At 37.4% G+C, this 13091-nt stretch overlaps 1 protein-coding gene across 7 annotated transcripts in view; it reads left to right on the top strand.

The window, feature by feature from the left end:
* FARP1 (FERM, ARH/RhoGEF and pleckstrin domain protein 1) overlaps nt 1-13091 on the top strand; it is a 164678-nt gene that overhangs the window by 127809 nt on the left and 23778 nt on the right. For 5 of the 7 annotated variants that reach the window (XR_010068051.1, XM_063304828.1, XM_063304825.1 and 2 more), the window contains exons 14-16: nt 1693-1883; nt 2276-2365; nt 3617-3750. Coding sequence is in view for 6 of the 7 variants with exons in the window: in XM_063304828.1 (XP_063160898.1) it covers nt 1693-1883; nt 2276-2365; nt 3617-3750 (415 nt within the window). In the remaining variant the exon portion in view is untranslated. The remainder of the gene's footprint in view (nt 1-1692; nt 1884-2275; nt 2366-3616; nt 3751-13091) is intronic. The other 2 variants (XM_063304827.1, XM_063304824.1) reach the window with 1 other exon arrangement.

The following is a 13091-nucleotide window of genomic DNA, read 5'->3' as shown; positions in this document are numbered from 1 at the left end:
AATCCCCCAGTCTCTCTGTGATGTCTTTGGAACTCTCCTATATCACCAATTCCCCTCTGACCAAAGTCCTTGGAAAGATCCACATAGATTCAGCCAACTGTCTCAACACCCAGGGCTCAATCTGATCGCAGCTGTCTTCCTTCTGCCCTTCAGTGGAAGGTATCTCCCTTCATGAGAGGCCTGGTTCACTTCTATCCATCTGCCCTGCCTGGAGTTTTTCCCAGAGTTCTGTCTATGATGATGTAAAATCATTTCAAGACAATGGCTACTGATCCTATTCATCTCCTATCATGGACTTCATTTTTTGTAACTTTTAACATAGGTTTTGTGAGCAGAAAAGTTATGTACCACATGTAGAGTTCCATCTTTCTTTATTCTTAATAGGACTATACTAGACATTTCCTTTCTTCCAAAATCTGTCTTGACAGCCCTCTTGTGTCAGACATTCTATTGCCTACCCCTTTCCCCTAGTCCTTTGACCCTGATGGCGAAATCACTTCATTCTTTCAATATCCAAAGAGCTCTTGCCTTTGTATTAACCAAAGGGTGCCATTCCAAAGAGACTGGCATCTTACTTTTGGCTTTGCATCCAAAGGATGTGATCTCTGCCCCCAACAATTCTCAGAATGGTTAGTGGCACCCAATCAGCCTTTGGAAAAATAATCCTCCCTCCAAGTAATAAAAGAAGCTCCTCACACATATGTTCACAGAGACCCCAGTGGTGAACTGGTTACTAACCTATAGCTGAGGTTCTTTGCTCCTCTGTGAATTCACACAGTCTGTCCTCCCACTCCATTTCTTGATGAATTGCCTGACTCCCTTCTTGGCTCCCTTCTATGCTCGTCTTAGGAAGAGGTCCTGTGAGAGCCATACAAGGAGGGGGTGACTTTTGCCAAGAATTCTGTAAGCTATATAACTTTCTGAACGGTCTCTGCAAAAGAGCATAACCCATATATGTGAATTTTGCAGTTGATAACGTCAGTTACAGGTAAGTAAGGATAAACAGGCGAAAGGGTCTTTGCTTTCTTTTTCAAAAGAAAGGATGTAGTGTAAATCACCTACAGTAGTTGTGCTTTTGAGTAAGCGACAGTTTCCACTGTATTTGATTATATAAAACGTGGTTTGATCTCATTTTAATTAGTTGACAAACCACAATATGAAAAATGCAGATTAATTTTGGCTTGCACATTGGAACAAATCAATTGTTTTATTGAAGCAGGACATAAAACTAGTTTGTTCAAAACTACAACTGGAGGCTTTGTTTTTCCTGCTATGCATGAAGAAGGAGCAGAGTAGGAGAAGGTTACTGAGCACAGCTGTAGTATCCTCCTTGTTTACCACAAAGTGTTTGTTGTGTGAGATCTAAGAAAAGCTTATACCTTCTCCGTAATTATTTCTTCATGATGCCTAGAGCTGCTTACATTTAATTCATCAGGGGCTAAGAAAGCAGCACATAATAAAACAGATTTTTTCCACTGCTACAAGCAGTGTGGAACTTATTCCAGCCAGTTGTCTGTACTCAGAACAGATTATGCTACTACTCAGAGAACCCATCCAAAAAGATTGTGCCATTTAAATAGCAATGGCTCCACTGAACATGATGATACCATACCTATCTAAATGGGTTGAGGGGATTTAATCTTCATATCTACTAAATGAAAATTTTCTGAATTTATTGTGTTGTTCCTTCAGCAGGCTCTCTTGCGGGCAGCCCTCACCTTTCAGAACTGTCAATCAATTCTCAAGGTGGACCAGCCATAGCAAATGCAACTTTGTCTCCTAATTTGAGTCCTGATAATAGGCAAGCTTCTCCGTTGGTCAGTCCCTTGCTGAATGATCAGACTGGTGTCCGGGCTGATGATGAAGAGGAGGTCAGGAGAAAGGTACTGATGTTGACTCTACCTATTTGGTATGCAAAGGACATCTAGCAATTTTTCTTTGCTTTCATTGGATGACTGTTTAAAAACTGTCATGCTGAAAAAACTGGCAAAGTATCCATCACCATCCTAGGCTACATAAGCAGTACAGCCTGGAAGTGGTGGCAGAGCTGCCTCTGCTCATATGCACACATCCCACTTCTGAATCCAGAACTGTTTTGTAAGTTTTGTATTTTTGGAATAAAGCTATTCCTCTTTGGTCATACTGGTCATTTTTTATTAATTCTCTGTAACTTTCAGCATCCAACTCTTAATACCCAAAGTTCCCTGACTATAGGAGTTCAAATTTGAGCATTTGAGTTCAAATTAAAGCTATTTTTTCTTCTTCTTATTTTCAGAGGTTCCCAACTGACAAGGCATACTTCATTGCTAAAGAAGTTTCCACTACAGAACGAACTTACCTGAAAGATCTTGAAGTCATCACATCGGTATTTTTCTTTTTTCCCCCTTAAATTCAAAATTATGTAGTCCATCTTTCCCTAATTACCTGTCTTCCTGTCTTTTACTACATCTCCCACTATCTCCAGCCAGCATGGCCTTTTTCACAGTCATATACAATCACAAAATGTTTCTGATAAGATTGGAATTTCATCTAAGTAGCAGAAGACAAACATTTAATTGTGGTTTTTTAAAAAAATGCACAGATGGACCATTTAATTTCAGTTAGTTTTGTTATCTTTATTTGTTGCAGTTTTAATGCTTTGTACTAAATATATTCTCACATCATTTCAATATATCTACAGGACAGCATTCCTACTGTCATTTATTATCTACTGTTCTATCAATTCCAGCTATATTTTGAAATGTGAGGAAATCAAACAATGCCTGCTTGATAAATAGAAAATCTGATTAAGCAACCATCTCCCAATCTGTCTGTGTTTCAAGAGTGGGGATGTTTAGCCTTCTACAACTGAATTCAACAGAGGCTGTACTTAAACTGGGATTCTATAGCCTTGTCAGTTTTGTCTACAGCATCTTGCTGCACGGAGTAAAAACACTCAAATTAACTGATATGTTTGCTCAGCAGCTCTTTCCCAGTAGAATCCTAAAGTGAATTATTTTTTCTGAAGTACTTCCCATAGATTGTGAATGTTTATAGGTTCCTTGATACTTGAACTCAAAGCTCTGCATTATTAATTCAAGATATGCTTAGATGTACCATGAAGAACACTGGTTGGGGATATTCTAAATAACATCTATGGAAATATTTCCTTTTCCAAATACAAAATGGAACTATCCCACTAAGTAGTTTTCATACATACAAAGAAGACTGGGGATAGTTTGATGATTCCTGTGTTGGTTCTGAATAACTTTGGTGTTTTAGAATGACTTACAACTCAAGAAATTTAATGTTTTATGCACTAGCATACACAAAGAAATCTATCAAAGATAGAATTGCTGGTGAACATGAAAAAATAATGAGAAGCTAGGTATTTCCCACTTATTTTGAGTCAGCAGAACTTCAGCTTGTGGTATATTAAATGTAGAAGCATGTTTCTTAAACGAAAGAAGCTGTACCATTGGCAATAAGCTCAAAAAACTGAAGTTTAACTTTATAATACTAATTTATTGGTAAGGAGAGACACTAAGCAAGTACAGTCTGAATCCCCCATGTATATATCCTAACTAGGAACCTTGGTCCTAAGAGCTTCCCTGATTTCTTTGCTTGGTCTTTCTAGTGGTTCCAGAGCACAGTAAGTAAAGATGACTGCATGCCAGAAGCACTGAAGAGTCTCATCTTTTCAAACTTTGAACCTTTGCACAAATTTCACACCAACTTTCTAAAGGACACAGAACAGCGCATTGCTCTGTGGTGAGAATTCCAGCAGTTATTTTAACAAAATGACATTTTGGTGCTAAATATTTTACATTCTGTTCCACCATCTTCCATCCAGAATGGATATACTGTCAGTGCCAACTTGATGCTTGATGAAAGTCTTAAGGCTGATTTTTTTTAAAAAACTGCAGCAGATCCCTGTGTGACTGATAGTTGTTCTTAGATATTTATTTTTAACCAAGTAAGTTGGAAGAATTTCAATCTCAGTAGACACCTGTGCAAAGACATTGTTATTTAGACTATCAAGAAGGTTTTGCTTGACATTTGCAATATGGAAGTATAAAATTTTAAAGTATCTTAGTGAATGGGTTTTCTTCTCTCCAGCACACACCACAGATTTATTTTCAAGCTCTGGAATAATGTAGTCCAACTTAGAACCCAGTTTGATTTCATCCCAACAGAAATTTGCATTTAATTCAGTTTTATTCACCTCTTACTTCCCTTCCCTATAAAGCTAAATAAGTATAGAAGGGACTGTGCCATACTTCAGCTGGAATAAAATGTGTAGGTACTTTTCTGTACTAAAAACTTTCTGCAAAGAAATAGAAAATTGGTAGGCTTAGCAACAGGACTAGAGTATAATCTTTACTTCTGTGTGCTTTATCTTTGCAGGGACTTTCTAATATAGGGGTGCAGTCACTATACTGTAAAGCAGACCTATTTTGCTACTTCCTTTGGCTAAATACATTAATACAGATTTAATCAACCCACCACTAAGTGGAGAAGGTATTGAGACTCCAAGTTCTTTAAAATAAAATATAGATAATTGAGATATGTGAGTGGAGGTTCCATGACTGTGGTCAGTGTGATTCAGACATAGAAAGATCTTGACCATTTTCCCTCTACCACGTCCATTGCAACAAAGACCAACTGATCTGCAAATATGTAACCAATCTGGATCCCCTCTAGTTTCAGTATTTCTTTCCTTAGCAAAAGCCCATCATTGGCAAATCCCATCTTCTGTCTTCAAAATGATAGCTGCCAAGAGTAAGATAATGAGGTGTAGTTGTCTGAATAGTAGAAGCATTTTCTTAAAGAATTATTCCAGTGAAGTTGGTGAATCTGGAATATAAGCTGTTAGGTTTTAATAGAATAATGAAATGTCATCACAGTTAAGGCCAAGAGCTTTAATTAGAATGATTAAGATAGTTAAGTAGGTTGCACAATGTAGGTAGCCTTTCTAAATTACTTTCAGAGGTAGTTTTGTTGAATCTGTATTCTCAAATTATTTTCTGAAGAGTATTTGATTTGATTGCATTGCTGATAAACAAAAGAGTTGATACAGGTTTTCAAATTAGCCTTTAAAAACGTATTTTGATTGCTTGTTATTGTATTGATTAAAAGCAAGACAGCAGTAATAAAATAATACTAGTCTAGCGAGACATTTTATTTGTAATAAATATTTATCAAAGGAGACCTTTAATCAGTTAGCTAAGCACATTTAGAATTCCATTACCTTCAATAAGACTCTTTTATTCCTCCATCTCTAGAGCTGCCATGGACTAGGAGAGGCCATTTACCTTCATTCCTGAAGCTATTAGGTATATGAAAGAACAATAATCTTGCAATCTTAATGATTGCAGATTGCAGACTGAAGAATCTGGTCTAATTCACTGTGTTTTAATCATCCTTTCCAAATAAAAACAAACAAAGGAAGTAAAATAGTAGGATGCTGTAATTTATTACATGATTCACATTTTAAGCCTATGGGGTTATGGACAGATTTACCCACTATGCACTTTTCAGCCACTCTGTCATTAGCAAAATCCATGTGCTTTACCCTTCATCAACAGATCAGCATCTATAGCCAGCAAGCAGGGAATCAGGGTTCCCTCATTGCTAAAGAGGGTGTGGGAAACCTGGAGAGGGATTGCTGGATCAGGATGAAAAACTGCTTCTAAAGATCATAGCTTCTCTCGAGAAAAATCTCTAGTTAACATAAGTCTATGCATAATAGGGTAACTGAAGGAGTGGGAATGGATGCACACACTTTTTAAAAAGGAAGGTAGAATTAAGCCAGGATGGCTAATAGTATTCATAAGCCTCTTTTACACAATGAAGAGCAGCAATAAGACTTACTGACTTCTCAGAATGAGAAACCCTTTCAACTATATTTGATGTTTCTATTTTTCTTGTCCTGGCTTGCCAAAAAAATATGGTCTCTACAGAATTGCATTCTAATCCTCCAAGCTTAAATGCAAACCTGGGAGTAGGAGGGAGAATGTGTTGTTGGGCCCAGTGGAGAAAAATAACATAAGGCAATGCTGAAAGCAAAGACCAGCTTTATTTGCATTGCAAGGATGTGCATTGCAATAAAGGTCACTGTTATCCCCAGCCAGTACATCCAACATTTCTGGAGGCTGTACAGTTGGAGAATACTACATTAGAATACAGAATTCATAAAGGGAAAAAGTCAAGCTACATTTAACATATTGGATTTCCTCAAGTGAAATATAAGGCTCTGGTTGTAGATTAGAGAAACAAACCTTTAATTCCTTTTTAGCTTTTGTTGTAATTTAAATAGCCCAAATGGGCCTATAATTGCTATGAATTTTGGATTAATACATTTCACTGGACTAACATTCTTCGCCAGAAAGGAATAGGCAACGTATCATTAATCTTACATTCTGCTGGGGTTCCTTGAGGCTAGTACCCACAGAAAAACATCATTTACTCAGAAGGGACAGTGAAACAAGACTAGGTCAGACGTGTAGCATCCATCATCATAAAAAACAGTTGAATAAGAAAGAAGGATATGAATTTTACTATTTAAAATAGTCCTTGTAATTATTTGTTTAAGGCAATAAACCCAGGGTTGGTTACAGTATTTTTCTTTCAAATAATCTCAGGTAAAACTTGTGGTGCTTCTTGTTTTAATATATGCTATTTCTCATCAAAGACTCCATTCATGCATTCAAAATCTGGAAAGCTCAACATATGATTCTAGATGCCCATTAACTCCCATCCCAGCTAAAGTTGCTCATGACGTTGGCTTTGGGCGGGCAGTGGCATGTTCAACCTGAGCCAACTTTATCTGAGTGACACAAGGGAAACAAGATTTGGTATTCCAGTTTTTAAACATGTGAACAGGGCTGCTGTTTCTCTTTATTTCCTGTACAAGGGATCTTTACATTAATACTTCAAATTTAATCTTATTTACTATATTTGTTTCAGGTTGTCCTCCTCTCCATGCTAGTATTATAATTGTTGGTTTTTTTACTGAGAGCGTATATGTTTTATAGCTGGAGAGCTGAGATGCTAGGACTGGTAACAGTCCATGAACATCCTGCATAGCCCATGCTTTAATTTCCCACTCCTTCAACATCACCATCAAAATAAAGCTTTAAATAGTTTATAGTTTATTGATTGATTAGTCTTGCGACCATGTCAAAGAAAATAAAATAAAGGTAAAATACAAGGTCTATTTCCAGAATAAAATAGGTAAAAGAAAATACAATAATAAAATACATACGTGCTAAATACAAAGAATCAACGATCAGTTAAATACATCTCCTTTACATGATACCCCAATCTGTTCAGTATAACAGATTCTTAACTGAACTGCCATACATACATTCTGCTAACAATGTATAGGTTAGAGCCCAGGAGGAAATAGGAAAATCTGTGGTTCAGGTCCCAGTGGGCTGTTCTTTCATGTAGAAATTTTAAATATCTAAGCCTAAAAGGGGCAAACAATTGACAATCAAACAAAACATAATCAATATCTTTGATGGCTTGGGGCACCACATATAGACATCCTCTTGTGATATGGCAAGTTGTGGCAGTGCCCATGTTTGGCCATGGAATTCCACAACTCAAATTTTGCTCTAGAATTGGCCCTTCTTAGGAATTGCTCCAAACTCGTTGACAGGTATTTTTCAGTTTGGAGAGTGGTTCTGTTCTTAGCTAACCAATTTAAAGATCTGTCTTTTTTGCCAATAACTCCATGTCTGTTTGGGCACTAATATCTAGGACTCTCTGTTTAAAAACTTACTTTGCTTGGGAGGCAGTTAAGAGTAAATACTGGGTGGAAAACGCATGCTGTAAAGTAACTTTGGTAAGTCGGCTTACCCAGGAGGTAGGCTGAGCCATACTTACTTGTTCAGTGAAACATATTTTGGATAGCCTCTCAGGGTCCATTGAATAGATCCTCTGCCAGTAGGTAAAAACTTTGATTGTTGAGTGGCTATGTATGGAGTGGACACCTGTTTCTGCTCTGACTGTGGGGGCTGACGTGGTCTTGTCAGTTCCCAATATGCTTCTTAAAAAACAGGTCTGAACTTGGTCAAGTGAGGTAGCTTTCCAGTGAATATGTGAGGAAACAATAAAATAAAACATTCCAATTGAAAGAGAAAATATAAACTAGATAAGATAATATTATTCAGCAATATTTCCAGTTTTTCCAAAGAGCCTGCTGAGAGGGTCAGCTCAGGAACAGGGCTTCAACATCTTTGAACTGACACAGTTAGAAAATGTAATCTATAAGGGATCATTCAATAATAAGTAACGTTCTAAATGTTTGGGATAAATATAGAAAAAGAGGTAGTCCAGAGTTATTGTCTCTTGTTTCAATATTAAATATTTTTCATGAGGGACTGGCAACTTGGGGCCAGCAACAGAAGTGGTTGCTAAGTGAAACTGCAACTGTGCTTACGATCTTACTTTGGCTTTCCTTTGCTTTACAGATCTGTGAAGGTTGTAAATGCAAGGATTGGTTGTAAAGTTACTTTTTCATCACTGTTGTAACTGCGAATGGTTGCTAAATGAGGCAGTTACTAAATGAGGACTGCTGTACCAGCTATATACCACATTGGCTCTCTATGATCTCATATTTTATAAAATTTGGGATATTTTTTATTTTTCTGGAATTACTTTTAAATCTTTTTTCTTGTTGAGCTAATATATTTAGTTGCAATCTCGAATGTATGCAAATCAGGCTTCAGTGCCTTGCCTGCAGCTCACTCACACTACTTACTTACAAGTTATTATATTCCAATTTGTAGCTGAGTAAGCATTACCACATGTTCCTCCAACTGTTCAGTTTTATTTACCCAAAGTTTGACTATTCTGAACGTTGAAAGCAAATTAGCCTGCTTACTGATTTCAGGGGAGTCACTCTAAGGATAGTTCATATGCAAAAAAATTAGCATGTTTGTGTTCTGCTACTCTCCCAGTTTAATCCCATTAGCATTAAAGATCTATATGACAGTATTTGGGAAGTAGAATTACAGTTGTAAAGCAGTTTTTCTTGGTTTCAAAAGAGTCCAACTGTTATATGCAATAAACTACTACTAGTTTCAAAACAGGCAGACCTTATGTGTCAGTATAAAGAGTGATGTGCTCATAGCAAGACTTAGATTATTTTGCAAGGAAAACAAGGAAATTGAGCTATAGTAGTGTCTTCTCTTGCTTCTGTAGGATGGTTTTTATTGTTCTTCTGTACTTGGTAGTCTTTTAGCCAAGAATATATTAAAAATCGGCTCTATCCAACCTTTCTGTTTCCGTATAAAGCCATTTCTTGTTATTCTCTTAAGTAGGATATTTTTTGGCAGAAGTTAAGAAAAAGCCTTGGCAACAGTACTGTACTAGGGAAATCCAACTTTTGTTTCTCAATTATGGAGTCACATAGATTGGATTTAAATGTGGTCTTCGACAAGCAAAATATGCTCTATCTTCAGAGAGAAGATTGTTAATAAAAACAATTGTATTACTTAAGCTTTTGAACAAGAAATCATTTCCATAGACTTCATTTGACGTTCTATGAAACTGATTCTGCAGCCCAGAAAACCTCTAAATGTAGTTGGATTACACATTTTTTTTCTCCGCTGGGGGGACTGTCACTTGGCTTTCTGATACAACCACATTTTCCTGCAGGCTTCTGGGAAAGAAGAGCAAAGAGCAACAGGAGAGTATGTGCCAGGGCAAGAGTATAGGACAAGCAACTGACAGAGGTGGAGGAGGGAATGCCTAGGCCCATGAGAGTGAGCCTAGTGACATCCCTAAAAATCTGTGATGATGTCAAAATGACAGCACTTGTGTGATGTAATCATGCAACCATCTCAGGTGTACTTGCATCACAATGTCCAATACAAATTCAGAAGTTGCAGCATTTGCATGATGATGTCATCACACATGTATTGTCTTCTGCCTCCCCACTTACTCCCCCACCCCCCAGGCATCATGTCCCGTGGTTCTTATCAAGGCATTCCTCAGCCAGAATGCATAATTGAATATAGTTACAGTCTATCTACTCTACTTACCAATGTAAGTTAAAGCCATAAAGGTTATTGCCATTTCCTGCCTCATTATCCATAAACAGTAAGAGCACATTTGCAAGCAAATGCTTCTTTAGGAGATAAATTTCACCTTGGAAGTAATGATTGCCTGCAAATTTCTGGGCAGTATATGAGAATAAGAATTTAAAAACATAACACAATCAACCCCCAGTAGTTCTAGTAAACGAAGTCAAAACTCCTTTGGTCAACAAAACTCACATATGAAACAGCAGCCCAAGGTAACCATAATTTAATTGGAGGTTAGACATTGAGCGGCTGTTGTAATCAGTTGGTAGTAGATAAAGGAAAGGGTGGATCAGGTTCAGCTCTGGTTGAAAGAAACATTTCTGAATCAACAGTTTTTCAGTGAAGCAAAGAGCTGTGAGAAGAACTACTCTAGAGGAGGAGGAGGATCAGACAGTCACAGTAAATTATTATTATTCTAGGGTATGTATAGGGACGCGGTGGCGCTGCGGGTTAAACCGCTGAGCTGCCGATCGGAAGGTCAGCGGTTCGAATCCGCGCGACGGGGTGAGCTCCCGTTGCTAGTCCCAGCTCCTGCTCACCTAGCAGTTCGAAAACATGCAAATGTGAGTAGATCAATAGGTACCGCTTCGGCGGGAAGGTAACGGCGTTCCGTGTCGTCATGCTGGCCACATGACCCGGAAAATGTCTACAGACAACGCCGGCTCTAAGGCTTAGAAACGGAGATGAGCACCGCCCCCTAGAGTTGGACACGACTGGACTTTACGTCAAGGGAAACCTTTACCTTTACTAGGGTATGTATGTTAGTTTGTCCCTTAAGTATTACCCATGAGATTCTGTCTTGTACATTATACAATATATACCTGGGAAAAAGAATGATAGAGTCATAAGAGAAAATATAAATGAGGGCAATCAACTTTCAGGGAATCTTTGCTTTCCTTTAAGAAGCAGTCAGAATGACTGAAAAAGTATGTGTTCTACCTGAAAATCCCTAAGGGACACGGCAGAAACAAATCTCTGCCCAGAGCAAGACGTTTCTCAAGAGATGGAGACTTGCTCCCTCAGATGTTTACAAGTGGAAGTGAGTCCAATCCCAGGCCAGTAACATGGGTTTCATTAAAGTGAAGCATTCACCCCAAATTAATGTCTTTCTGTGCAGATGTTTTGGTTGTCCAGGTAGACATTTTATCAGTGAAAGTCTGCTTTTCTCTGTTCACCCAGGCTTACGAATATTCATTGCCAGTGCATTTCAGAATACAATTATAAACCCTAAACATGAGATGTTTGACTGCTTTGATCTTCTTAAAATGAACATTAATTAATTAATGCATGTTTAAGCACCGTCACTTCCTTAAGTTAATTTGAAAACGTCTTTGGTAAAATAGCTTAATGGATGCAATATTTCCCCTTTGTATGTTTACATATGGAAAATGATCTGCAAGTACTAGTAAGGACATTTTATACAAATACATATTTCTTCATCAAGAAATAGTGCTTCAATTTTTTTTATTCTTTATCTTAAGTAATGCAGATTTAGAACATCCAGTTATACAAAAAAGTAAATCATCCAGGAGTAACTTACACTTGTCAAACATCTCTTTGGATCCACAATTACAATGCTGTTTTGGACAATAATCACCTTTGTGTATGTGCATGTGTCTTTTTGTTTGTGTGTGCAGTTTTAGACTGAAGTTGGCTCCTTGGAGTCTTTAGCTGGAACTGTGATTAATTCTCAGTACAGCTGCATTCTTAATGGGAAATTTGAACTGAAATAGTTGAGGATATATTTCAAATATTTGAGAAAATTTAATGTCACTGAATTAAGTGAAAACAGTTTTGGATCAAGTTTTTACTTCTGTTAAATTCCACTAATCAAAGGCTCTTGGCTGGAAGTCTGATTCTCAAAATCTATTGTAGCCATGCAAATTCAGACAGCAGCTTATTACATTGTGAAGGTAAAGCAGCTGTATCTCCCAGGCCCATTTTGAGATAAAATCTGCTCACTGTAAGGAAAAGTATTAGTGGAAGAGGGTATTATTGTCATGGGTGGGGTGTAGAATCATTCTAGTTTTTACCCTGATTGGATACACCATCATGGAAATATCCATGAATGACAATGTTTTTGGAAATTAACCAAAAGAGGTGAGAAAATCAGGACCTCTGGGATGAGGTTCCCCTGAAGTTCGAACAATCACCACCCTACTGGTATTTCAAAGAGCCCTGAAGATGTGACTCTTCATCCAGGCCTTTGGTGAGGGCGATTTACGTCCCTTTTCTTCATTTTCCTATATTCTCTGCCATCTTTGTTTTATGTTTCTTGTATTATTACTTGTTTTTAAATGTTTTTAACAATTTGTAAACCACCCAGAGTCCCTGGGAGTTGGGCAGCATATACTTTACATTTAATATATTGTTGTTGTTGTTGTTTGGATTAGTCTATTTATTTACTGCTTTTCATGAAGACAAGGGGTTCACATTTATTTTTTTATGGATGTAATACATATAATAAAATACCAAAATATAAAAATAATGAAAGCAGTAAAAGCAACAAATTAATAAGCAACTATTTGGGAAATTGACAAAAACAGATAGGAAAATCAAGGAAGGTTTGAATAAAGAGTTTCTCAATTAATATTGAAGAGCAGAGCATTGTCTGTACTAAGTTTGGCTTTCATTTTTATTGTAAGTATTAGTTCCTAAAGGCAATACGTGCACCACAGAAAGATGAGTTGTGTTTTCTTTGCTCACTTACGTTTTTGGAATGTTTTCCTCTGCAGTAAGGAGAGTACTGATCTTTTGCGATATTGCCTTACTTGGGAGATGCTGTGATAGAGGCTCAGGGCCTTCTGCATGTGAACTACAGTATACCTGCTTGGCAACATTGTTATGGTTATTTCAGAAAAGGCCAGTATCTTCTGAAAATGACTTCAGGAATTTCAGGCGTTAGAGACCTTAATGCAGCCTGTGGGAAAAGTCTTTTTTAAAAAGGCTTTGATACAAAATAATGTTATCCATGCTCTGAAGTCTGTGTGTTTACATGGAACTGCTTTTGGAAAC

Source organism: Candoia aspera, chromosome 5, assembly GCF_035149785.1.
Source record: "Candoia aspera isolate rCanAsp1 chromosome 5, rCanAsp1.hap2, whole genome shotgun sequence".
NCBI classification, from domain to species: Eukaryota; Metazoa; Chordata; class Lepidosauria; order Squamata; family Boidae; genus Candoia; species Candoia aspera.
Note: the sequence above shows the minus strand (reverse complement) of the source record. Positions and strands in the feature narration are given on the sequence as shown.